This window comes from Delphinapterus leucas, chromosome 11 (genome assembly GCF_059928025.1).
Source record: "Delphinapterus leucas isolate spDelLeu-1000000601 "Yukka" chromosome 11, BTC_Dleu_Yukka2, whole genome shotgun sequence".
NCBI classification, from domain to species: domain Eukaryota; kingdom Metazoa; phylum Chordata; class Mammalia; order Artiodactyla; family Monodontidae; genus Delphinapterus; species Delphinapterus leucas.
In genome coordinates, this window is record NC_143139.1 from 60,782,150 (window position 1) to 60,809,598 (window position 27,449).

Consider the following 27,449-nt stretch of genomic DNA (forward strand, 5'->3'; position numbering starts at 1 on the left):
AAAAACTATGAGATACTGTTTGTAATATAATTTTTAATTACTTACTCTGCAAACCTGTAATGCCATTCTCCTGTGAGTGAGTCAAGTTCAAATAACTTGCAAGTCCACTCTTCATTTTTTGTTTTCCGATCTCTGGCAGCTTGTCTTTGAGCTTCTTCTAAAACATACTTTTCTTGAGTAGCTTCTGTTTGGTCTTTGGCATTTATGGCTCGAGTTACCCGCTGCCAGAGTCTAATACATGTGCAAAAATAATATTGAAAAGAAAAACAGAAAATCAAATCTGCATGGAATAGGCTTGACTCCCCTTGAGAGAAAATGATGCCCATGTGGGTTTTTGGCTTTGAGAAAACTTATGCTCGGATGCTTAGAAACAAGTAAAGATATAAAAAGTGATGCCTTGAATAGAGTGAGACAGTGGAGACCAATTTTTTTTCTTGGCCAGAGAAATTTATTACATGGGTTCTTAAACATATGGAAGTGAATGGTGCTGATCCACATGGTAGAAATGTAATGAAGGCTCAAGAATCCACATTTTTAACAAGCGCCCTAGATGAGTCTTGTACATACTGTTTAGGATCCACTGGCCTCAAAGATCCAGAAGTATACTGCCATGTTTCTCAACCTTGGGTGTAGGATTTGTCAGGGAATTAAAAAGAATCAGAATCTCCGGGAGTGGGCCCAAGTATTGCTTTTTTTTAATGTTTCCCAGGTGATTTTAATGGGCAGCCAGTGTTGAGAACATTGATTTAGCAGAAAAAAATACTGAGGTAAAAATCTTTTCCCCTACTAAAGTTTAGTGTTTTACTAGATACTTAAAAATATATCTGTATTCTACCCATCTGGGAAGATAGCATGTCGGGCTCAAAGAATAAAGGCTAGGGAATCAGATAGACTTGGGTTTTATCCTAGATCTGCCACTTCTTGGCTGGTGAACTTAAATTTACTTATCTTGTCTAAGACTCATTTTCCTCATCTTTAAAATACATTAAATTATACCCACATCTCAAAAATTGTCGTATGCCTTGGCAAAGTTTCACTCTGGATGGAGAGCATCACGTGGTTATAGCTGAAACAGAATTTTCAGAACTGGTGCATATGTAACCTTCCATCTTTGAAAACCTCAATTTTGAGCATACAAGGAAAGTGCACGTAGACTTGAATCCTCATGAGAAGAGAATGATATGCATGTGCAAACATGTAGTGAGAACTAAACTGCATAATGTGTATAAAGTACCTAGTAGAGTGTCTTTTACACAGCTACCCCCTTCTCCTACCACAAGGAAAGAAATAGAAGAATACGATTGGGCAGTATGTATACAATATTTTTGGTGTAAAAGTATAGGAGATCCAGGAAGAATTTCATGATTTAAGAACATAAATTATGGCCTTAATTAGTCCCCAAATAATATAAGTCCTCTAGAAGCCTGCACATCCAGTGGCGTGATTTTTGTATTTTAGAAAACAAAACAGAAGTAGATTTTGTACCACTTCGCCTAAAGTTCTACATGCCTAACCCAGGTTAGAAAACAGCTGCCAGATAAAAACCAAGAATCATTAGTCCCACCATTTTATGCAAACAAAAAAGTTTTTGTTCTTCTTCTTCTCTCTCTCTCTCTTTTTTTTTAAAAATAAGCCCTGGAGCAGATAAGAAGAGAAAGGAAAAAATAGGAAGTTTAGTTTAGAGCTGCAGAAGAGCAGCATGATTTGTGTTATAATTATTTGACATTCACATACACCAAAACAAAATCTTGTCAAATCCCACAAATGTTGAACTATTTTGCTGAATTAAAAACAGAAAAGTGACCATACTGTTGAGGGATTACAAAAAATACTCTTTGATTTTCATGAAGTGAGCTGAAAAGTGGTATACTTACTTCTCTGATTCAAAATCTCCTTGCTCTTCAAATTTTACAGTGTGCCTTATTAATCTCCACTGCTTAATGTCTGGTGTTGGATTCCAGAAAACCTCTGAATTATCAGTCTTTTTGTCAGTAATAAAAACTTCACTATCCTATATTTAAAGAAATTAAAAATTAATGTAGAGAATTATCTTTATTTAAAAGGGAATTCTGTAGTTTAGTAATATAATAATAATTTCTTCCTGACAATCCCACAGTGAAAGACATTTTTAAAACAAATATAACTAGCACTTTTCTAAAAGCCCCAAATCTCTTGTCATTCTTATAAAAACATTAAGATTAAATACCTAATACTTTTCATTTAAAAACTTGGTTGAATGCAGAGGAAGTTTGTGAGATTTCAGAAGTTTCACTTAATAAACAAATTTTAGACAATTACATGCAAAAAACCTCAACAACTGTCTCTGAATTGTCAAAGTAGAGCATAGTGTTTGCTATAGCTACAATGAGATGCTGTAGACCATCTACGTATTCAATATATGTAGAAAAACTTAAGAGCCTTTCTTAGCATTAAAAATCTTAGCACAATCTTATAAATTTCATTTGTTAAAAAACAGTTTTATCTTTTTTTCCAAATGATATTCAGATAGAAGTAAATTTTAAAAATAACAGCATTGTAGCCTCTTAGTTGAGTCTCTAGGTCCATCTTCATTTTCTCATCATATTTCTCATCATTTTCTGATTATAATGCAGAAAAAAGCATATACCAGTGTTTACAGTGAGAGTGCATTTGGCAGTAGCATGATATAATCCTTTTTATTAATATAATAAGCTCCTCTTAACAAAATTATGTAAATATGAATTTAGGTCAGCAGAGAAGTAAATAAAAGCCATTGCTCTCAAAAAACACTGTATCTTTTCCATGGTCCTCAAAAGAAAATATAACCCTAATTGGAAATGCCTCTTCTGGTGAGAGGCAGTATACTGTTGTGTGTAAAAGCACGGCATTGGAGCCAGAGTGCTTGGGGGGAAATCTTACTTCACTATTTCAAACAAATTATTTAAACTCTCTGTGCCTCAGTGTCCTCCTCTGTAAAATGGGGACAATAATAATACTCATCTCATAGGGTTATTATACTAAATATTAAATGAGTTAATATGAGTAACATTTTAAAACAATGCAGTACATAGTACGTGATATGTAAGTGTTAGCTACTTTTACTGATTTAAAGTTTTGGAAAGATCAAATATTACATTAAACTAAATACTGTTGATACAGAGCAATACCAAAATATTTGTTAAATTGAAACTGATGTTGAATAGTGATGCTTTTAGAGATGGGATAAGTGAACTTATAAAATTTGATTTTTAATTTTTTTCCCACAGAATAGAATTCTTTTTGTAAAGCTACAGTATAAAAATACTTACCCAATGTCCTTCCAAAGTAGCTAGGACTTCTTTTCCCAATTTTAGTTTCCCTGATATTTGATTAACACAGTCACTACTACCTAGAAATGGCTTTTAAAAGAAAAAATGTTGAAGAAACATTTTACTTTTAACTTATATTTACATACAATGTAGACAAAAAAAACCCCAAAAAGTAACTGTATAGTTACAGTGCTGTTAAAGGCACAAATGGTGAAATGCTGACTCAAATTTTAGTCAGAAATGTTCAATAAAAAGAAATTTAAATTTGTTGCTGTGGAAAAAATAGATAAAAACAGACTATGTGAAGCCCAAACAAACATATTAAGAAAGATCACACTGAAATAACTGGTGTCCTGTGCTCTCTCTTGATTCAAGACTGCACTCTATCAATGTTGCAATATTTTAAGCAGTAACAACTCAGTAAACATAAGGGGCTTAACTCATCTATTGAATAGCAACCCCTCCTTTAAAAACAAAACAATAAAACAATATCCAATCAAAAAAACCTTCTGAAAATTAAATTAGAAGAAATATATTTTGAGTTACTATATTGCCTTACTGATGTTTCTCCTCACTGACAAAATTTTGATGCTCCAATCTAATCTTTAAAGGTGTCATAAATTACTTAAGACCTCTTCAGTCATGATTTTCAAATATCATTATCACCATACAAGCAAAAAATCTGCTAAGAAGAAAAAAAAATCAAAGGGCATTGAATCAAATAATACTTAAAGAGATCCTTTTTATTAGAGCAAAGTTGCTGATTAGCTGGATATCAACATAGGAGCAATTTAGTCATAAGTATTAAATAATTAATAGAAATATTTTTATCTAAACGTAATGTACTATCCCACACCAACAATGACACTGTGAAAAGGTCTTAAATTTCCCTTTTACGCTGAGGCAGACAGAATTTTCCAAAGATGGCCTCAATTATAGCTACCCTTCCTCCTTCAGCCCACATGTTCTTCCTCAGTAAGATCCTGTCACCCTCTCACTGAGAAGTGGGGTCTGCATCCCTCCCCTTTGAATTTAGGTGGGTTTGTAATTCTTCAACTAGTAGAGAATGGTGGAAATGATGTAATTTGATTTCTGAGTCTAGGTCATGGACAGCAATGCAGCTTTTCTGCCTTCCTCACAGGACACTTGTCCTTGGAACCCTGAGCTGCCAAGTAAGAAGTCTGACTACCTTAAAGTTCCCATGATGTGAGGAAGACAAACCACATGAAAAAGTCATGTTTACAGGTGCTCAGATCTGCAGTCCTAGTCTTTCAGTCATCCCAACATGTGATGACTTACATGTCATCAGACATGTAAGTGATGAGCCTTCAGATGTTACCAGGCCCCAACTGTTGAGTCTCTCATAGCCTGAAAGTCTTCCTAACTGTTGCCTCAGCCATTATGTAGCAGAGATAAGCCATCCCCAATATGCCCTGTCCAAATTCCTGGCCCACAGGACTCCTAAGGAACAGAACATAGCTGTTTCTAAGCTCGTGAGTTTTAAGAGTAAAGTGTTAGGCGGAAATAGTAAATAATAAAACTGTTAGTGTACACAGCATAGCTCAAGCTGATACATACTTTTCTTGGGAGGGTACATACTTTTTGGTATTCTATAAAGCAATGTTTCAATTTACTAAGAAATTTCCATTCATCCCCTTCTTAAATCTCTTATTATAGTGCCAACAGTTTTATTAATTAAAATTAAAAACAACAAATCATGGCTTTCTATTGATTTGGATCTTCCAAGGCTGCCCTTTCATGAATTCTATGCTCTTATATTTAGTTTTTAATTAGAAACTAAATCATGCTTTGTTCAATATACATCGTATAGCTCTTCTTTAATTAGATGATACCTCCTATCATTCTCTACTAACCTTTAGTTTGAATTCAAGTATTGCACTGTATCCAGTTTTTTGACATGTAATATTGACTGTTCCACCAAGCTCCAGTGTCATTGTGCCATAAAGAATTCCTAAAGAAAAAAAACAATTTTGACAAAAGGTTAAAGAGAAAGAGAGAGAGACTGGCTAATAACAAGTAGAACTTTATAATCTAATCTTCTAAGAGAAATAATTCAAGAGGATTCTGTCCTACTCAATTACAATCTATAATATACACATAAAGTTGGTTCTGTAGGATTTGAATAGATAACAGTTGATCCACATTATTTCCAGAGTCTATATTTACAAATTTATATTCTCACTAAAATATATTAGTAATCCCAAAATCAATACCCACAGCATTTTTGCAGTCATTCATGGACGTGTGCAGAGCGGTGAAATACTTGTTGTCCAAAGTGCACACTGAAGCTGAAGTCAAACAAGGTGAGACTCTTGACTTCTGGCTTCATTACTCATGTAGTAAACAAGTGTCTTTTCTGCAGTATATTTAGTGCCACATTTTTGTGCTTTTTGTTGGTGATTTTACTATTTACAATGGCCCCCAAATAAGTGCTATCTGGTGTTCCTAAGCACAGAAGGTTGTGATGTACTTTATGGAGAAAATATGTATGTTAAAGCTTGGTTCAGGCATGAGTTACAGTGCTGTTGGCTGTTAGTTCAATGCTAATGAATCAAAAGTATATATGTAATATGGTGTCTTTAAAAAGAAACAAAGTTATGCTTTGATTGGTTGATGAAAATGCTGTGACAAGAGGCTCACTGGAACCTAACCATGTGTTTCCTCTAGGAGCAACAGTTTAGTATTCATTAATTCAGTGTCTGTGGTGACTTTATAGGACATAAGTACTACAAATAACAAGAATCAACTGTATAAGTAAGATAAATTTAAAAATCTCCGTATTTTGGTTCTTGACTAAAAACAGTTGGGGAAATTCTGAGTTTGACGAGTTAAACAGGGTGTGTGTGTGTGTGTGTGTGTGTGTGTGTGTGTGTGCGTGCGTGTGTGTGTGTGTGTGTGTATCTGTTCTTGGACTAAACTTTTTTTTTCCCCAATGTTCATCATTCCCATAGTTTGTATATTTTTACTATGTATACATAGAAACCACATAAGCTCATTTTGTACACAATCATACTATACATATCTTTCTCCAATTTGATTTTTAAACTCAACATTTTAGATAGGATTTAAAACTTTTTCAAATTTTTTAATATAATTTTTAAAGGTTACTCCCCATTTACAGTTATTACAAAATCTTGGCTATATTCCCCGTGTTGTACAGTACATCATTGAGCCTTGAGCCTATCTTACCAATAGTTTGTACCTCCTAGTCCTCCACACCTATAATGCACCCCCCTCCCCACTGGCAACCACTAGTGTGTTCTCTGTATCTGTGAATCTGCTTCTATTTTTGTTATATTCACTAATTCACTGTATTTTTTAGATTCCATGTATTGAATATAAGTGATATCATACAGTATTTGTCTTTTTCTGACTTATTTCACTTAGCATAATGCCCTCCAAGTTGGACTAAACTCTTAAGGCAGCCTTTAATATGCAAATGCACAATGTTAATTTTCAAGAGAGGAACAGGCTATGCAATGCTTCTCATATTTATTTGGCTATGGAATTCTTATTTTATAAAATAATTTGAGACTAGTGATTTGGAGAACACATCTTAGAAAATACACGAAGGTAGAAAATAATCATTTCCTCATTCACAAGGGGTTATGATCTCTCCTTTTTTCCGTGCAATAAAAACACTGCTATGAAAAAAAAAATTTTCCCTGTTGCTATTTGGGTATGACATTAGGTATCTCTCTACATGAAATATCATTTTATTTATTCAAAATTATTTAAAATTTAAAAGTATATTTCTCATCATTTCATGATTTCAGATATTTCACTTCATGTCTATTTCAAGAACCACACATGAAGCTCAAAGAATTACCTGGCCTGAGGTCACAAGTGGGCAGTCCTGCACAGTGGATGGGAGTCAACAAGCCTCGAGTTTAGTCTCAGCATTCTTACTAACTAGTTGGTCTGGCTTTAGATAAGATTCTTAACCCTCCTGGTTTTTTCATCTGTGAAATGAGGTAATATTAAATAATTTCTATGTTTTCATGAATCAGTTCCTAAAATAGAGGATAATTACCCTAAAAAGTTATTTTTAAGAAATGGGTTGGAAAGAAGGGTAAAGATAATGACCAAGCTGAGTGTTTAAGATGATGCCATATAGCATAGCAGTGCAGATTGCAGAGCTGTGTGATCTCAGGCAAATTAACCTCTTTCTGCCTTATCTTCCTCGTTCATAAAACAGGGATAATATTACCTACTTTATAGGGCTGCTGGAATGATTAAATGAGTTTACAAATGTAAAGTGCATAGAATAGTTGGGTGCCTGGCCTGTTTTAAATGATAGTTATTATTTAATACTTTTATCTGTATACTAAATAATGGGGAAAAAGCATAATACATTAATTTTTAACAAACTGCCAAACAAGGATGAGAAAAAATTTTAAAGAACTTGTTACAATGAAAAGCAGTGCATTAAAATTTTAAAAAGGGGTGGTGGCGCAAGAAGATAAAAATCACTTTTGAGGATTCGGAAACAGCGGGCAGTTTCATCAAATTTTACAACTCGCAGACAAGGCAAATGAAATTACATTATTATAAATCAGCCTCTTCCAAATAAAGTATGTGTCACAAAAAATCCACTGTGGTGAATTAATTCATCATAGAAATGAATTCAGCAGATGATAACAGTGATCTCAAGTATCTGTAAACCAAGGACACTTTCAAACAAAAGGCTGACTCCATCAACCTCAAAACATAAATTACAGTCAAATACACTTACTTAAAAAGAAGGTTTAAAAAAAACCTAACTCAAGTATAGAAAATATTTACCTTTACAATGAGCATATGGCATTGTCATTGCATAATCTTCGCCTCTATTCAAGAAAGTTAACCGTGCTTCTCCTTCTAATATTGCAGATAATGAGTTTCCTGAAATAAATATTGTTTTTTAAGTTTCACAAAAATAATTCAGCCAATTCAAAAAAAACAAAACATATTTAGGACACCTACCAGATATCTACAGTGGAATGTCTTAAAAATGTCTCAGTCTCAATGTGTCCAAACATATATTTGTTGTCTTATACCCAAAACATATTCGATCCATGTTCCTATTCTTACAAAACGAGTACTTTTAAAAGGTACTCGTTATATGTTTGTTGTGTTATTTTACATGAGGCTCTTAAAAAAAATCTTAAACATGTAGAACATGCAGTAAAACACTATTTCACTGTATAGCTTAATATGCCCTTTTTTGAATAAAAACATTATTTCTTATCTGTAAGACACATTACTTCGTTAAGTCCCAAGCTTTAAGTACGTATAATTGATATAATAATACTATGGCTAATATAGAAAAAATTTAAAATATGCATAGCCCACCAAAATGCAACTGATGATAAAATTTCATGGTATTTTCTTCTAGCTTTTCATATATATATATATATATATATAAATAAATATATATATTTCCCCCATTGAGAGCTTTACTGAAGTATAATTTACATACAGTAAGTGACCCATTTTAATGGTGCATTTTGATAGTCTTAGCAATTGTATCCAGTCACGTAACCTCCACCAGCACAATCCCTGCTCCTTGGCAGTCAATCTTTTCCTCCAGCCCAAGGAAACCACTGGTCTGGTTTCTATCACTATAGTTTGGCCTATTTTAGAATTTTGTATAGATGGCATCACAGAATATGTAGTTTATTGTGTCTGATTTCTTTCATTTAGCAAAATATTTTTCAGACTCATCCATGTTATTGTATCATCATTTCATGCCACTTTAACAATACTGAAAAATCTAATGTATGAACATAGTAGATCTCTCCATTTACTTTTCTTCTTTAATTTTCCTCAGCAATGCTTTGTAGTTTTCAGTGTACAGGTCTTATATATCTTTCATTAAATTTACTCTTAAATATTTTATTTTTAAGATACTATTGTAATCAGAGTTGTTTTTTAAATTCCATTCTGCAAGTGTACATTTCTAGTATATAGAAATACAATTGATTTTTGTATTTTGATCATGTATCCTACAACCTTACGAAATTCACTCATTAGTTCTAGTAGTATGGTGGTATATTTTAGAGGATTTTCTATATAGATCAGGTATGTATGTGGTTTAACTTCTTCCTTTCTAATCTGTATGCTTGTTCTTTAACTTGCCTACTGCATTGGCTAGGACTTCTAACAGAATTTCATACAGAAGTGGTGAGAGTGAATATGCTTGCCTTGTACCTGACCTTAAGTAAAAATTATTCTATTTTCAACATAAGAGTATTAAGTTGGCTATTTATTTTTCATAGATACCTTTAATCTAGTCCTAGTTTGTTGAGAGCTTTTATCATGAATGGATATTGAATTTTGTCAAATGCTTTTTCTCAATCTATTAAAATGATATGATTTTCCTTTATTCTATTAATATGAATTACACTGATTGTTTTTCAGGTGATATGCCAACATTTTTAGATATCCAATTATGTGTGTGTATTACTGTTTATATATATTGATTTGTTACTAATTTGTTAAGGATTTTTGCAGGTATATTCAAGAAAGATGTTGATCTACAGTTTTCTGATAATGTCTGGTTTGGGGATTAGTGTAATGCTGGCCTCATAAAATAGCTGAAAAGTGTTTCCTCCTCTTCTATCTTCTGTAAGAAGCTGTACAGAATTGGCATTATTTCTTCCTTAAATATTTACAAGAGCTCAAAATATCTGGGCCTGGACCATAACTTTTTTATAATTCTTTTTTAAATTAATTAATTTATTTTTGGCTGCATTAGGTCTTCTTTGTTGTGTGTGGGCTTTCTCTAGTTGCAGTGAGCGGGGGCTACCCTTTGTTGCAGTGCGCTGGCTTCTCATTGCGGTGGCTTCTCTTGTTGCAGAGCACGGGCTCTAGGCGCGCGGGCTTCAGTAGTTGTGGCTCGCGGGCTCTAGAGCACAGGCTCAGTAGTTGTGGTGCACGGGCTTAGTTGCTCCACGGCATGTGGGATCTTCCCAGACCAGGGCCCGAACCCGTGTCCCCTGCATTTGCAGGTGGATTCTTAACCACTGTGCCACCAGGGAAGCCCTGGACTATATCTTTGAAGGAAGATTTAAAATTACTAATTCAATTTCTTCCACTGATTTAAGGCTATTATAATTTTACGTTTCTTCTTGGGTCGGTTTTGGTAATTTGTGTTTTTTAAGGGATTTGCCTGTTTCATCCAAGCTGTCAAATTTATTGTCATAAAATTATCCATAATATTTCCTTATCATCCTTTCAGTGTCTGTAGGATCCGTAGTGATTCTGCTCATTTTATTCTTGATTTGTATTCTTTATTTTGATCAGTCTAAAAGCAACTCTTGGGTTCCCTGATTTTCTCAATTGTCTGTCCACTTTCTACACTGATGTCTGCTCATTATTATTTCCTTTCTTCTACCTACCTGAAATTTGATTAGCTTTTTCTAACTTCATAGGGTAAAAAGTTAGATCACTGATTTGGTTCTTTCTTTTTTTCTAATTTAAAGTTTTAAATCTCTCTCTAAGCACCCCTTTTGCTGTATCCTACAAATTTTGATATGCTGTATTTTCATATCATCTAGTCTTAAATATTTTCTAATTTCTCTTGTGATTTCTTCTTTGGCCCATGAATTATTTAGAAGTGTGTTATTTAATTTCTAAATATTTGGAGTTTACCTCGATATCTTGTTATTTATTTCTAATTCTATTTCATAAAGGTTGCAGAACATATTCTGTATGATTTCCATCTTTTGAAATTTATGGAGAGTTGTTTTATGGTCAAACGTGATCTATACCAGTGAAAAACCATATGTGTACTTGAACACAATGTGTATTCTGTAACTGTTGCCTGTAATGTTCTAGAAATATCAATTAAGGTAAGGTGTTGATAGTGTTTTTCAGGTCTATATGTCTTTGCTTATATTTCATCTAGTTGTCTTATCATCTGCTGAGGAGACAGTGTTAATCTAAATATGATTTTGGAATTGCCTATTTCTCCCCCTAATTCTGTTTTTGCTTCATGTATTTTGAGGTTCTATGATTTGAGATACATTTGTGATTATTATGCTTTCCTGATGTACTAAACCTTTTATCATTATGAAATACTCCTTTTTTTATCTCTTTAAAACTTTTTGTCTTAAAAGTTTATTAATATAGCCACTCAATCATACTTGAACTTAATGTTCACATAGTTTAGCTTTTAATTTTTTCTATCCATATACTTTCAACCTATTTGTGTCTTTACACTTAAAGTGGATCTATCCTTGCTGTTTTATTCAATCTGTCTTTAAATTGGATTATTTTGACCATTAACACTGATATAATTATGATGGGTTTTTTATCTGCCATGTTACTGTGTATTTTCTATTGTTCCTCTCTGATTTTTATTCCTTGATCAAGCTTTCCTGCTACTTTAAAAAATAATTTGAATTTTTTTTTAGAATTTCATTTCAGTAATCTTATTGGCTTTTTACTTATGCTTGTCATTATTGTGTGGATGTGTGTATGCTCATGTGCACACGCACATGCTCTAAAATAGCGTTTCTCAACAGTGGCGCTACTGCTATTTTGGGCTGGATAATTCTTTGTTGTGGTGGGTTGTCCTGTGCATTGTAGGATATTTAGCAGCATCCCTGGCCTCAAACTACTGGATATACCAATTGGAAAACCAAAATATCTCTGGCCATTGCCAAATGTCTCCTGGGCCCCAAAGTTGAGGACCAGTGCTTTAGGGATTACAAATATTTATCTTTAAAATTTCACACGCCACTTACAATTAAATTAACCACTTTTATAAAATGTAGAAACTTTGCAATCTGTATGTCCACTCTCCTTTAAGCCTTTATGCTATAGTTATATCTGCATATGCTATAAAATTCACAAGGCAATGTTAACATTCTTTGTTTTGAACAGTAATATATATTATAAACAAATTGAGAAGAAAAAGTAAGAAAAAATGTCTTTTGGATTTACTAGATACTTATCATTTCTTACAATCTTCTGTCCATTCTGAGGATCTGGGTTTTTATCTAGTATCATTTACCTTTAGCTTGAAGAACTTTATTTAGCTTTTCTTGTAGTATGACTCTTCTGGCAACAAATTCTTTTAGTTTTATTTTATCTGAAAATGACTTTATTCTTGAAGAATATTTTCTTTCAACACTATAGAGATGTTCCATTTCCCTGAGTTCTTCACAGATTCTAATAAGAAGTTGGCCATTACAGAATCATTATTTCCCTGAATGTATTATATTGCTTTTCTCTTTTTGTTTTCAAGATTTGTCTTTGATCTTTGGCTTTAAATAGTTTGAGTACATTGTGTCTTGGCTTAGCCATGTTTTTTTTTTTTTCCCTAACCACTAGACTGTCAGGAAATTCCCTGTATTGCCTTCTCTAGGACATTGATGGATTCCCACTCCACCAGTTTTCTAGAACTCGAAGTTAAAGAAGTGGGAGTTGGGAACTTCTCTGGTGGTCCAGTGGTTAAGACTGCACTTCCACTACAGGGGGCATGGGCTCGATCCCTGGTTGGGGAACCAAGATCCTGCATGCATTGGTTTAGCCATCTTAATGTTTATTCTGCTTGGTATGCTTCGAGCATCTTGAATGTGTAAATTTATACCTTTCGTTATATTTGGAAAACTTTTGTATCAACTCATTTTTTTTAACATCTTTATTGGAGTATAATTGCTTTACAATGGTGTGTTAGTGCCTGCTTTATAACAAAGTGAATCAGCTATACATATACATATATCCCCATATCTCCTCCCTGTTGCATCTCCTTCCCACCCTCCCTATCCCACCCCTCTAGGTGGTCAAAAAGTATCGAGCTGGTCTCCCTGTGCTATGCAGCTGCTTCCCACTAGCTATCTATTTTACGTTTGGTAGTGTATATATGTCCATGCCATTCTCTCACTTCGTCCCAGCTTACCCTTCCCCCTCCCCGTGTCCTCAAGTCCATTCTCTACGTCTGCGTCTTTATTCCTGTTCTGCCCCTAGTTTCTTCAGAACCATTTTTTTTTTTTTAGATTCCATATATATGTGTTAGCATGTGGTATTTGTTTTTCTCTTTCTGACTTACTTCACTCTGTATGACATACTCTAGGTCCATCCCCCTCATTACAAATAACTCAGTTTCGTTTCTTTTTATGGTTGAGTAATATTCCACTGTATATATGTGCCACATCTTCTATATCCATTCATCTGTCAATGGACACGTAGGTTGCTTCCATGTCCTGGCTATTGTGAATAGAGCTGCAATGAACATTGTGGTACATGACTCTTTTTGAATTACGGTTTTCTCAGGGTATATGCCCAGTAGTGGGATTGCTGGGTTGTAAGGTAGTTCTATTTTTAGTTTTTTAAGGAACCACCACACTGTTCTCCATAGTGGTTGTATCAATTTACATTCCCACCAACAGTGCAAGAGGGTTCCCTTTCTTCACACCCTCTCCAGCATTTATTGTTTGTAGATTTTTTGATGAAGGCCATTCTGACTGGTGTGAGGTGATACCTCATTGTAGTTTTGATTTGCATTTCTCTAATGATTAGTGATGTTGAGCATCATCAATTCATTATTTTCCTGTTCCATTTTCTCTCCCCTTCTGGCACTCCAGTAACACATATGTTAGACCACGTGATATTATATAACAGATATCTGAGGCTCTGTTCATTTTTTAATATAATTTTTCTCTGTGTTTTCCACATTGGATTTCTATTTATCTATTTACAAGTTCACTTATTTTCTTCTCTATCATCTCCACTCTGCTGTAAAGTTCACTCTATGAATTTTTAATTTAAAATACTGAATTTTTCAGTTCTAGAATTTCTATTTAATTTTTGAAATATATCTATTTCTACTTTTCTTCTAAGCTGTACAATTTTTTCATTCACTGTGACCATATTTTCTTTTACTTATTTAAGGGCACTTATTTTAGCCACTTAAAAATCCTTGTGTGCTACTTCCAACAGTATATCCTGGGGTTTGTCTCAGTTGATTTTCTTTTCCTTTGAGAATATGTTCCATTTTCCTGGGTCTTTAAGTTAGGTAATTTTGTATTCGATTCTGGACATTATAAATGTTGAGTTGTAGAGACTCTGAATTCTATTATTTTTCTCCAATGAAAGTTGTTCTTTTGTCTTAGCATGCAATTATTCGGTTGGACTCAAATTACGAACTTTGGGGGTTTTTTTGGGTGGCAGTTTTGTTCTGGATTTAGCCAGAGAGGTAGGCAGAGAGAATTCAGGATCCCCTCTCTGGCTCTTTTACTTTTCAGGTTCCTGTTCTCTGTCCAGTGGCCACAGTTTCTCCAAATTTAGTGTTTGGTTCCCCAGGTCAGAAAGGCTACAATGTTTCCACCAGTTTACCCTGCTGACTGTACCTGACCTGAGGCTGAAAGTCACGGAAATGAGGATTCATTCTGTATAATTTCTGTTGTATGACTGTGGACTTTCCACTAAATTGGCCTGCAATTGCTCTTGAATGTTTTCACGTATTAATAGCTGCTTTCTGTATTAGGGCCAGATGTCCAGAGGAGAAGGACTGGTCTAGTAGGACCTTATTCAGACACTGTTGTTCACATACATTCTTAACACAGTAAAACCACATAGATTTTTGTATCCAACTTTATACATGTATTGGTATATCATAAAATCATTTCTCTCTTATTATATAGTATTCATAACCATACTATATCTTAAAATAACTGAATGTTCTCTTATTTTAAAGGAAATACTTGCTCTTTGTGGGAAAGTTGAAAAATCCGATAATTACCCATAATTCCATCATTCAGGTTAATCATGAAATCTTGATATAATTCCTTGCATCTTTTTTTCCCATATATATGAATGTATACATGTTTTAAAGCAGAGTTGACTCAGAGCATATATGTACTCTGCTTTTCACTTAACATTATATCATAAGCCATTTCAGATTTTACTGCACATTAGAATTACCTGAGGAGATTGTAAAAATGTATATTCTTGGGCTTCCCTGGTGGCACAGTGGTTAAGAATCTGCCTGCCAATACAGGGGACAGGGGTTCGAGCCCTGGTCTGGGAAGATCCCACATACTGCAGAGCAACTAAGCCCATGCACAACTACTGAGCCTGCACTCTGGAGCCTACGAGCCATAACTACTGAGCCCATGTGCTGCAACTACTGAAGCCCGTGTGCCCAGAGTCCGTGCTATGCAACAAGAGAGGCCACCACAGTGAGAAGCCCACGCGTCACAACAAAGAGTAGCCCCCGCTCGCCAAACTAGAGAAAAGCCCCGCGCACAGCAACAAAGACCCAACGCAACCAAAAATAAAATAAATAATATAAATAAATTTATATTAAAAAAGAATATACTTGAGCCCAGTGATTTTGATTTGGTAAGTCAAGATTGGGATTCAGGACTCCAGAATTTTAACTGATACTCTGATTATGAAATTGATGGTTTATGCATACCGTTTGAAAAACAAGAGCAGTTCTCCCAAATGATGATAAATTATTCAACCCATAGCAAAATGACTAAGTACCTATATTTTATCTGCTCTGCAGAATATCAGAAAGCCATTTAAAAATGAATGGTTCTTAGGGCAAAGACTAGTGGTACAAGAAAAAACAGATCCATAGATCCAAGAAGATAGCCCTTGAAATAGAAAATAATGGCATTAAAAACCAGTGATAAATAAACCAAATACTGAGAAAATTTATTGGCTTTTGGGAAGAGAAAGTTGTGATCTTGCTTCACTTCATACACACTATATAAAAAGAAATAAATTTCAGGCAAACTAAAGAGCAGTGAAAGCATAAAAATATGAGAACATGTGAGCGAATTATTATATAAGCTGAAGAGAGAAAGGGTTTTCTAATTGTGACACCAAAAGCAAAAACCAGCAAAGGAAAAACTGATAATTTAGTACATCAAAATGTCAAGAGAGGGCTTCCCTGGTGGCGCAGTGGTTAAGAGTCCGCCTGCCGATGCAGGGGACGCGGGTTCGTGCCCCGGTCCGGAAGGATCCCACGTGCCGCGGAGTGGCTGGGCCCGTGGGCCGTGGGCCGTGGCCGCTGAGCCTGCGCGTCCGGAGCCTGTGCTCCGCAGCGGGAGAGGCCACAGTGGTGAGAGGCCCACGTACCGCAAAAAAAAAAAAAAAAAAAAAAAAAAAAAAAGTCAAGAGACTACTTGTTAAGAGGAATATACTCTACCCAGATGTCATTAAATTTAACTTAATTTAGATTCAAGAAAATGAACTAATTCCTAAAACAATATAAACTATCAAACTCTCCTAGCAAGAAGTTTCTATATGGGCAAGTCAATAACCAAAGAAGAAATGAGGAAGTTACCAAAAAATTGTCCCTACAAAGTTTGAATTTAGTAAATTCTTTCAAATTATAAAGGAACAGATAGTTCTGATATACACACTGTATGTACTATAACATAGAAAAAAGAAGGCCAGCTGCTGAAGTAATTGCAGAAAGTGAGCTATGTACCTGATATTCAATAAAAATTCTACAAGGGTAGAACACATATTCACTAAAGCCATTTAAACTATAGTCAGGGTAGGGGCATGGAGGGATGGAGGGTTCAGTGGGGAGGGAATAACCCAAATATACGTAACCTTCAGAAGAAAATGATCACCCTCTGAAACAAGCAAAATATAAAACTAGGTAAAAAAATCAAAACCAAAACCCAAACAAAGCAAGCATCAAGGGATGATTTGTTTGTTTGAATTGTCACAGATTTTAGATTAAGGTTTCCTACTGTACATATTTATTTTCCCTTATACTTAAAAAAGTTTTTGTTAGTATGTTACTTGATCCAAGGTTAAATATCATTACTGACTGACCCTGGACTAAGTATTCTAACTGTATTTGGATGCTTTCTCCTGTTTTTAAAGACTAAAACAAAACAAAACATTATGGCCTAAAATGGTTAGCTGTAGTGGGCAATCATTATTCTGTCTTTTGATAAGTGGTACTTGTGGTAAATTTACACGTACGTGATTAACACTTACATAACATGAGTCATATCTCTATTTATGAATGAGCAAAGAAAAACAACAGAAAAAGAAAGGTCATTACCCAAGTAAAAATGGTAAAATGACATATAAATTCCTGGCTGAAAACAGCCCAAGACATTGTCTGTATAAAACCTCAGCAGGAAATACTACCTTCCAGAAAAGCATATAGATTGAGACACGGGTAAACTCACCATAGAACTTGGACTTAGCCAGGATACTACCACTAAGGCAAAATCCATCTTTTCGGTTACTAACATAAAAGGCAGATATTGGTGGATGATGGGACACCTATTGAATACAGGAAAAATACATTAAAATATAATAATATAAGCATATTATTGTGATATTATCAAAAGTTCAAGTCTTAAAAGCATACTCTAATAATGAATTAAAAGAAACATTTGGTAAGTAGTAAAATTAAATATTGATGATTATAGTAACCAATCTCCAAGATGTATCTGAAGGAAACCCACCTCCTGGTATTCACACCGTTAAGGTGAGCTTCTCTTACACTGTACCAAAGTTAGTTTGTGTGGAAGTAATAGTATATCACTTCTGAAATTAGGTTATAATGCAGCATGTACCTTGGTGTGTGTGTGTCTCTCTCTCGAAGATCATTAGCTCTGAAAGGCCAGCTTCCATGCTTTGAACAACTCTATGGAGAGGCCCATGTGACAAGGAACTGAGTACTCTTGTCAAAAGCCATGTGATGAGCTTGGAAGCAGAATCCTCCAGCCCAGGTAAGCCTTCAGATGATTGCAAAGCTGGCTGATATCTTGACCTCAACCCTCAGGAGAGATCCCGAGCCAGACCACCCAGCTAAACAGTTCTCAGATTCCTGAACATCACTGCATGAGATAATAAATGTTTTTTGTCTTAAGCCGTTAAGTTTTGAATTTGTTATACAGCAATGAATAACTAATACAGTGGCTATTCTTCATGTAGATTACTGAATAGACTGTAGGAAACTAACAAAAGCTTTAACAAATATTTTAATAATTAATATTGCAAAATGTATATATCATGTTTTTTGAAATGAGACAAAACTAAAATCAAACGCTTCTCAAGCTTCTCAACTTAGTGAAGAATTATAGTGAACTAAAATACAAGACAGTATAATCATTAATTAAAAAAAATTAATACAGATAAGTGGTTTCAATCTGAGGAGTATATCAAAATCTCTTGGGAAGGGAAGGTTTTTCAAATAACACAGTCTTCTCATCCTCCTTACATTCTGTATATGAAAGGTAAGCAGGTCAGGATTTGTTTAGATGAAGAATAGCTGGGAAGATATAATAGGGTGGGAGAATTAAATTTAAAAATAATGAGGCAAAAAGTGCAATATCAGATTATCTAATTGTGAATCTGTGGAGGGCTTAAAAAGGCATGTAATTTGAGATAAATTTAGAAAGATATGGAGGACCCTGAATGTCAGAGAAATGGGTGTAAATTTGATTTAGGAACTGGGGAACCACTGAAGTATTTGGTCCAAAAAAAGGAGGGCGGGCAGAGCAATAAAAATAAAGATTTATTTTTTATCGTAGGATTCCATGACTGTAAGAGAGTATGTAGCTTAAGAGTATGGTATTTAGTAGTAGTCAGTACCAAGAGGTTAAAATCATACCAAATGTTCGCTAGTAAGAAAGGTTATAATCAACAGTGAGTTTACTGAGTTAACATTTTCTATAAAAAAATCTGAATAACTTCCAAATCAGTTTTATTTCTATAACATGGATTTCTAATACCTGTTCAGCAATATAAAAAGTTTTGCTGTTTGTTCTGGGATGAATCCACAAACAACGGAAAGTCTCACCAAGTATAGGATTATAAGGTTTCTTCAGTCCCTAGTAAAAAACATACAAGTTTCAAATTATAAATATGGAAGATTCAAAGTACTAACTTAAACCAGTCAAGATAGGCTTAACTGTATCATCTGGGAACTATCCTTATAAAATTTCCCAGTAGTGACATGAAATAAAATTAAATGACTTCAATCATAATACAGGTCTAAATAACCAAGTATTTTGCAATTCTGCTAACTGAAAGAGGCCCTGCAATGCAATTATTAATAAATAATCTAAAGATAACATAAAGAATAAAGAACACATATAAGGCTATAGAAAGTAAAACAAACATTACCTTTGGCTTTTTATAGAATCCTGACAAATACCATTTTACTACCTTCTTCAAACGGAAATAAGGATTTTCTTCAAGAGCAGCCCTAAAAAACAAAATGATATATGCAAAAATTTTACAGAACATATCACAAATTCTCCCTCATACTAATCAAGTCAACAATTGAATATGAGATATGACTGGAAAGCATAATTCATTTTCAAAATAGATGGCAAAAACAACCATATAAATCAGTTTGCAAGAATCACTTTTCATAATCTGGTTACTTTTCTGCCCATTTTTAACCCCATCTTTAGTCTTCAACCTCCCCTATGTGCTACCAACTGATTTTCCAGAGTGAACTAACTGTACAAATATAACAGATAATCAAAGAATAATTTTCATTTTAAAACAGGCATTTTCAAAAGCCATGACTCACCTGTCCCCTTGCCCTTCTGCTAATTCTATGAACATTGCAAAACAATGATTGTGTTTTTCAGGTGAATTCTGAGTTTGTATATATATATGTATATATGGCAATTTATTTATATTACTCCCTTCAAGCATGTCTGAAGGTCCATTGTGGTGATTTTTGAAGATGAAGTGTGAGATGGAAGAGGCTAGGCCTAGGCTCGCCGACAACTGCGCCAAGTTGAAAATACTGAACTTTTCGGGAGTTAACATCCCTCTGATTGCTCTCTTCTTTTCTTGGTTTAAATTCTCTTACTACACAATTTATTTACAGCTTTACATGTATGTAGAATGCACAGTTCAAAACTCAAAGCAATATAAAGAAGTACACAGTCTTGCTATTGCCCCATCTCTCCATACTCTTCCTACTTAACCTCCCATAGGCAACCTTTTTTTTTAGCTGCTTCTTTTTTTTTTTTGGCCGCACCACGTGGCATATGGGATCTTAATGCCCCGACCAGGAATCAACCAGGGATCTAACCCGCGCCCCCTGCAGTGGAAGCACAGAGTATTAACCACTGGACTGCCAGGGAAGTCCCTAGTTGCTTCTTTTTATATAGTTTTCTTGAAGTATAAAGAAGCAAATATAAATATGTAGTCTTTTTTTTCTTTGGCTGTGTTGAGTCTTCATTGTGGTACGTGGGCTTCTCAGTGTGATGGCTTCTCTTGTTGCGGAGCACGGGCTTTAAGCACACGGACTTCAGTAGCTGCAGCATGGGGGCTCAGGAGTTGTGGCTCGTGGGCTCTCGAGCGCAGGCTCAGTAGTTGTGGCTCACAGGCTTAGTCGCTCTGCAGCATGTGGGATCTTCCTGGACCAGGGATCGAACCCGTATCCTCTGCACTGGCAGGAGGATTCTTAACCACTGTGCCACCAGGGAAGTCCCAAATATGTAGTCTTTTTCTTAAAAAAAAGGGGGAACAAACTAAATGCATTCTTCTGTATCTTGCTTTTTTTACACACACACACACACTCCTGAAGATCCCTCCAAATCAGTTTATAGAGTTCTTCCTTAGTGTGGATGTACCATACATTACTTAACCAGTCAACTGTGGCTGGACAATTGAGTTATCTAACCTTTTGCTGTTCCAAATCCTGCTGCAACAATTTTGTATATATGTCATTTTGTACATGTGGAGTTGTATCTGTAGGAGATATTCCCAGAAGCAGGATTACTGGATCAAAGGATTGAATACATTTATAATTTTGGTAGATACTGCCAGATGCCTTTCTAATGCACTGTGCTAGTTTGTATGACCCAACAGCAGTCTATGAGTGCCACACAACCTTAGCAACAGTGTGTGTTGCCAGAAGTGCAACCTTTTAATTTGGGAAAATGGTCATCTCTCAAGATCTTACTGTGATTCATAGGAACCTACCTCATATTCTGAGGGAAATACAATTCTAGATAGATAAAAGGAAGCAGAACTGGGGTATAAAAGCATCTAGATTTTTGGTCAAAGTGATGGATGGAAAATAGATCTTATTATGGTTTGAATTTGCACTTTTCTTATTTTAAGTGAAGTTTACATGTTTAAGGACTTTTTTTTTTTTTTTTGCTGTACGCGGTCCTCTCACTGCTGTGGCCTCTCCCATTGCGGAGCACAGGCTCCGGACGCGCAGGCTCAGAGGCCATGGCTCACAGGCCCAGCTGCTCCGCGGCATGTGGGATCTTCCCAGACCGGGGCACGAACCTGTGTCCCCTGCATCGGCAGGCGTACTCTCAACCACTGCGCCACCAGGGAAGCCCTTAAGGACTATTTTTATTACTTCATTTTTAAACTGCTTGGTCATTTCCTCCACTTCTTTTTCTATTAGGTTATTGATCATTTTCATTCACTAAGAATTTCTTTTCATAGAATTTCTTTTCATTCACTAAAATAAAAAGAGCCCTTTTTATTTTAGGGAGCTTAACAGTTCATTTATGACTTAATTTGCAAAAATCTCCCACAGTTTACGAATTATCCTTTGAATAAGCTTGTTTTTTTTCATTCACTAAGAATTTCTTTTCATTCACTAAAATAAAAAGAGCCCTTTTTATTTTAGGGAGCTTAACAGTTCATTTATGACTTAATTTGCAAAAATCTCCCACAGTTTACGAATTATCCTTTGAATCAGCTTGTTTTTTCTTTTTTTTGCAATGTTCATTAACGCAACTAATAGACTAATAATGCAATGAATAAACTGAATACAGGTATTAATGCAGAATCTAAAAATCAGGTCACAGGGCCAGAACCTAGTATCTTAGAAAACACAGCGCCTTGAAACTGTTGCTGGAATGGGGGCAGCAAGTGAAACCTGGAAAAGTATGATTGTCCAAGAAACTGCTGGGAAAGAGGTAGGCAGCTCCTCCTCCACCTCCCTCATGCCTGCCTTCTTCAGAATTACTCCCAGGATCAGCTGGCAGGAAGAAAAGCAAAGGTGAGAGTGGGGATTTATGCCATGTGCCAGCAGTTAGTAGGATGTTCCAGTTGTGATAAGCTGCACATGCCTCACTGCCTGCAGAGAGAATAAGCACAAACAAAAGCAGAAGCCCCAGGATGGGACCTGAAGGAGGACTTAGGTGGGGGAGAACCAAGAATGCCAACCAGCTCTCCCTGTGTTAGGTCAATGCACAGGTCAGGGAGCCTGTGATGGCAGTGCTGTCAAGGCAGGGGCAGAATTCCTGTCTTCCTCAAGCTCGTGATTTCTCCATTTGACCTCATAAATGGAAACATTACAGCAAAGTATTAAACCTGCTTCTTATTAAGGTCAACTACAGAAGTGGTGGAGAAGAGAGAGTGGTATCTCATTTGAGCCTGATTTTGGGACAGCATTACCACTGAAATCAGCACTCTGAAAATACTCGAAAACCATGAAGTATCTTTTATTTTAAGAAATGAGAATTTACTTACTCAGATAGGAAATCTGCATGATAGTAGTAATCTGAAAGTTTATCCAGGAAAGAACGGGGTTCCAAAATAAATGTAGGCAGAACCACCCTGGATAGGTCCATGCCAGGACGGACTTGTTTCAGTAGTGTCCAGATAAGGCTTTTGTTTTCTTCTGACACAGTTTCTGTTTGAGAAGCCTCACCTGCCTTTAGCAATTAACAAAAAATACTGAAATACTATATTTATTTCAGACACATAAATATGTAGATAAGACAGCTAATACTGAAAATATGAATCTTCTCTAAGACTATTCCAAGCAATCTTAAAATGTGAAAATAACCCATTAGGTAATAAGTCAACACCTATAAAATTTAGTAAAAGGGTAGTCGCAAGAGACACTAAATAAAGTGAATGATATATACAAAGAATCCATTACAAAAAAACATTATACTCTATTATTTTATACTATGTTTACTTCTATGCATTAGCAATAACAAGAAAGCTATAAATTCATGTTTCCCTACAATTTACTTTGTACCTGGCAATAACATCAAGGAGTATCTTATTTCAAAATCAAACCTGAAGATGTAAACTCTAAATTTAATAGAATATATTGGTATTTGTGCGAGTATATGTGTTTAATTGTTTATAAATCTTGATATATTCATATGTATGCAACTTTTAAAATAAAATAGGTATTATATAAATACTATTCTCTTTCAGGAAAAGAAGCAATAGGTCATACAAATATCTTCAATTTCATCTGTAAATTTCCAAGAATTAGAAAACCAAAATCTCTGAAAATCACAGACTGTTACCTCTCCGAGTTCTTCATGGCTCTGTTCAGTGTAGGTAGTCTCCTTTAAAGGCTCAACAGGCTCAGGTTCAATGTATGAGTCATCTTGCCTTTCTGATGTATCTGTGTCACTTTCTTCACTTTTCCCCATCACCTCATTGTCAGACTCATCATGCTCTTGATCATTTTCTTTATCAGATTTATCAGAATACATATCTTGGTCCTTAAAATGCTGCCGTTCAATTTCACTATCATTTAACCTTAAGAGAAAGAATTATTAGGAGGAAGGATAAAGGAGGTTAAGAATATTTAATTTATAAATAAGAAGGATATGTAACACTTACTGAGAATTTACTATGTGCAGGGTACCATTCTAAGTGTTTTATATAGTTTAACTCATTTAATCATAAAATAGCCCTAAAAGTAAAATTATTACTCTCATTTCACAGATTAATAAATGGAGGCACAGAGAAATTAAATTAAAACCTGGAAAATGCTAAAAGATGACACTCTGAGCTCTTTGCTTCTCTATCCTTTAGGTCTAAAATTTTCCAAAAGCAAAATTTTAGACTATTTCTTGCTAGATTTTTCCCTTAGTTTTACAAACATCATCACTTGAATCAACCTATCACTTCTGGTCTAAAGAAAAACTTCAAGACAAGACCACTAGATTCTCAAGTGAACGCAAATGAATTATGACTTTCTACCTGTAAAGGTCTCCAAAGTCACTCATAATAAGTCCAAAAATAAAAGGAGAAATGTATACGGTAATTATATCAATTTAATACTGGACTGAGGACTTCCTTGGTGGCACAGTGGTTAGGAATCTGCCTGTCAATGCAGGAGACATGGGTTTGATCCCTGGTTCGGGAAGATCCCACATGCCGCAGAGCAATGAAGCCTATGCACCACAACTACTGAGCCTGCATTCTAGAGCCCGTGAGCCACAACTACTGAGCCCCTGTGCCACAACTACTGAGCCTTCACCCTAGAGCCTGCGCTCCGCAACTACTGAAGACTGCGCACCTAGAGCCTGTGCTCCGCAACGAGAGGCCACCAAAATGAGAAGCCTGTGCACCACAATGAAGAGTAGCCCCCGCTCACCGCAACCAGAGAAGGCCCACGCACAGCAACGAAGACCCAACGGAGCCAAAAGAAAGAAAAAAAAACAACTGGATAGGCTTAACCTTGAAAAAAAACTCTATGGAGAACTGGAAATGGAAATTTCAGCTTAAGGAAATGAACCTATGGCCTAAAATTGTTAAGCTGCCATACCCAACCTTATTCTTACTTACAAGACTAGGGTTACTATTCTGCACAAAAAGGAAACAATTTTTTTTTTAAAATCACTTCCAGAATCAAACATTTTTTTAGAAATTTCTCATTTAGGAAAGTATCTGTGGGTTTTGTTTGGTAAAAAAAATTTGTAAAGTACTTTACAAAAGAATACATGGTGCCGTTATATATAATAATTGACATTTTAACAATGCTGAGATAAGTCTAACAGAGTAGTCCTATTTGATTCTCTTTTAGTCTCTATTTTTCCAAAATCTTCTTATGTTTGGATTTTAATCAGACAACTTCTAACAGAAATTCATTTTTTAGAATACTTATTTTCTTTTTTCTCCTTTACAATCATATATTGCTGTCTTTGCTTTCTTACCATCTAGTCTCTCCTTAATCCCTCACAATCTGTTTTTTATTTTCTCTTTTATTTTGTTTTATCCTCTCTCCCCTTTGGCAACCTGTCCAGTTTCAAGACTTCATCATTTCTATTTGATGATTTCTGTTTGATGATTTCCCATGCATGCAAGAATAAGCTTCAGATTCATGTTTTTAAAAGCTTGGTTGACCACATCTATATATACTGGGACCACTGCATCCTTAACATATCCAATATTTAATATATTATCTCCCAAATATGGTCCTTTTAAAATTTTTTTATCATCTTCCCAGTTACTCAGGCTTAAAACTTGGTAATCTTTTTTTAACTTTACCCGTTTCCTGTCTCTTACATCCAAGGAGACTCTAAGTCTCGAAGGTAGGCTCCCATCCTTCCTCATCTCTGCAACATCAGTTCCTAGCTCATTTTCTGTCATATATCCAAATGAACGTGTTCATATGTTGATTCTACTTAATGGTAAAATCTGTTATATTGATCCTCTCCCTGATTCCCTAGCTGGATATTATGTTTTCATCCTCTAAATTCTCCTGATCGTATATTACCCTAAGACATCTCTCCTTTGGTTGTTTATGTCATTCTTTTCTTCCTACTATTTATAGTTGCCTGGCATTTTATCGCTTTCAAGCAAAACAAAACAAAACATCTCTCTAGGATTACACGGCTAGTAAACTGTTATACTGGATTCAAATTTAGGATCATATCTGATTCATTTTCCTATTCACAATGTGGTGAATTACAAAGAAAAGTGTATGGTATCTTACACAGAAAAGAGACTCAAAATTTTTTAATGAATAAATACGTGAAGCAGATGAATTTTAAGATCCCCAAATAAGAGCATTCAAGGATTACCTGGTATTCTATAATACCAGGGGAAAAGGCCCCAACAAAAACCCATTCCTATATCAGGTGCACCTCCCTCCCCCTCATCCTATCCCATTCAGACTCCTACACTAGGATAAAATAAAGCTCCAGATTATAGATCTGCAAAGAAAGGATGTAAAAGATAAGGTAATGGTGGTTTTATTTATTTATTTATTTTTGGCGGTTTTAAAAGAGAGTAAAGAAAAAGAGTCAAACAAAAGGATAGAAAAAAAAAAAAAAAAGTTCAGCTCCGCTTACAGGGAAGCGAGGAGAGAAGCAGTCTAACTTTGAGGAGGGTAACGTCAATGCTGACAGAAATAAGTGGCTGCAGAGAAGCTGAGGGCTGGGGCCAGGGAGGAAAAGCTGAGGGCTGGGGCCAGGCAGGAAAAGCGGAAGTCTATTTTTCCTGCAAAGCAACAGAAGAGATCTGAACCTCAACCTTCGTTTCCTTGAAGAAAATTTTTTTTAGTATTAACTACAATGAATGCTTCAGGGGAAAAAAAAAAACCACAAGTAGGATACAGTTCCAATTTGAAACACAATATAATAGGAGAATTCCACAAATACCAGGTAGAATAAGTCAAGTCCATTATAGAAAAAACAAAAAAGTGCTAATAGAACAACAGTAGAAGGACGGATTACATCTCATTTTTATGAGGCAAAGAAAGGCTTCGCATATGATATAATATTTGAGATTGAGATTGGCCTTGAAGAAAACACAGGAGTATGACGGAAGAAAAGAGCAAGTAGGACTAGACGTCATTCTTAATTGACGGAACACCAGGCACAAAGACAAGGTAGTTAGCATGGTTGTATTTAGGAAAGAACAAGTAATTCATATTAGCTGGAATCAAGGAAATAACTCTCTACACCTCACCATAGCAACTCAAATTTTAAACCAGTCCATAGGGGTTTAAAGACAGCTAAGTTTCAATCCTAGATACAATACAAAAATTCTAGGCCTGCCAACTAACCTAGTGAATAACACAGTCTCGAAAATAATCACCAAATTAGTGGCAATATCTACTTACTGGAAGTTATCACCACTGTGGAGACTGTTAGCACGTAATAAGCCATACAAAGTCACATGTGTGCTCTCTGATGAGATGCTCAGGTCATGTTCCTTTCCTTCCCTGATCATTGTACGTTTAAGAAGACTAGAACATTTCAAAGCCAACTCCAAAGCATCCATCCAGCACCTTCCTAGAAAAAGACAGATTCATAAATAGTATAATTCAAGAAACTAGAAAAACTAGCATCCATCTTAATTTAACACTGTTAACTTTTAAACATACTATTATTTCTCTCAGAAACATGCACTGTAAAAATTAATTAGAATATAAAATCCTGCCAGGATGTCTTAATGCAATTTTTCAGT

At 35.2% G+C, this 27,449-nt stretch overlaps 1 protein-coding gene across 9 annotated transcripts in view; it reads right to left on the reverse strand.

The window, feature by feature from the left end:
* The window catches only part of OSBPL8 (oxysterol binding protein like 8), a 195,713-nt gene that overhangs the window by 22,628 nt on the left and 145,636 nt on the right, over nucleotides 1–27,449 (reverse strand). For all 9 annotated transcript variants that reach the window (XM_022559910.3, XM_022559907.3, XM_022559908.3 and 6 more), the window contains 11 exons: nucleotides 27,103–27,274; nucleotides 23,549–23,786; nucleotides 22,752–22,936; nucleotides 19,413–19,494; nucleotides 19,019–19,117; nucleotides 17,465–17,561; nucleotides 8,094–8,192; nucleotides 5,162–5,259; nucleotides 3,288–3,377; nucleotides 1,875–2,011; nucleotides 46–231 (listed from right to left, as the gene is read on the reverse strand). In XM_022559910.3, the coding sequence (XP_022415618.1) occupies nucleotides 46–231; nucleotides 1,875–2,011; nucleotides 3,288–3,377; nucleotides 5,162–5,259; nucleotides 8,094–8,192; nucleotides 17,465–17,561; nucleotides 19,019–19,117; nucleotides 19,413–19,494; nucleotides 22,752–22,936; nucleotides 23,549–23,786; nucleotides 27,103–27,274 (1,483 nt within the window). The remainder of the gene's footprint in view (nucleotides 1–45; nucleotides 232–1,874; nucleotides 2,012–3,287; nucleotides 3,378–5,161; nucleotides 5,260–8,093; nucleotides 8,193–17,464; nucleotides 17,562–19,018; nucleotides 19,118–19,412; nucleotides 19,495–22,751; nucleotides 22,937–23,548; nucleotides 23,787–27,102; nucleotides 27,275–27,449) is intronic.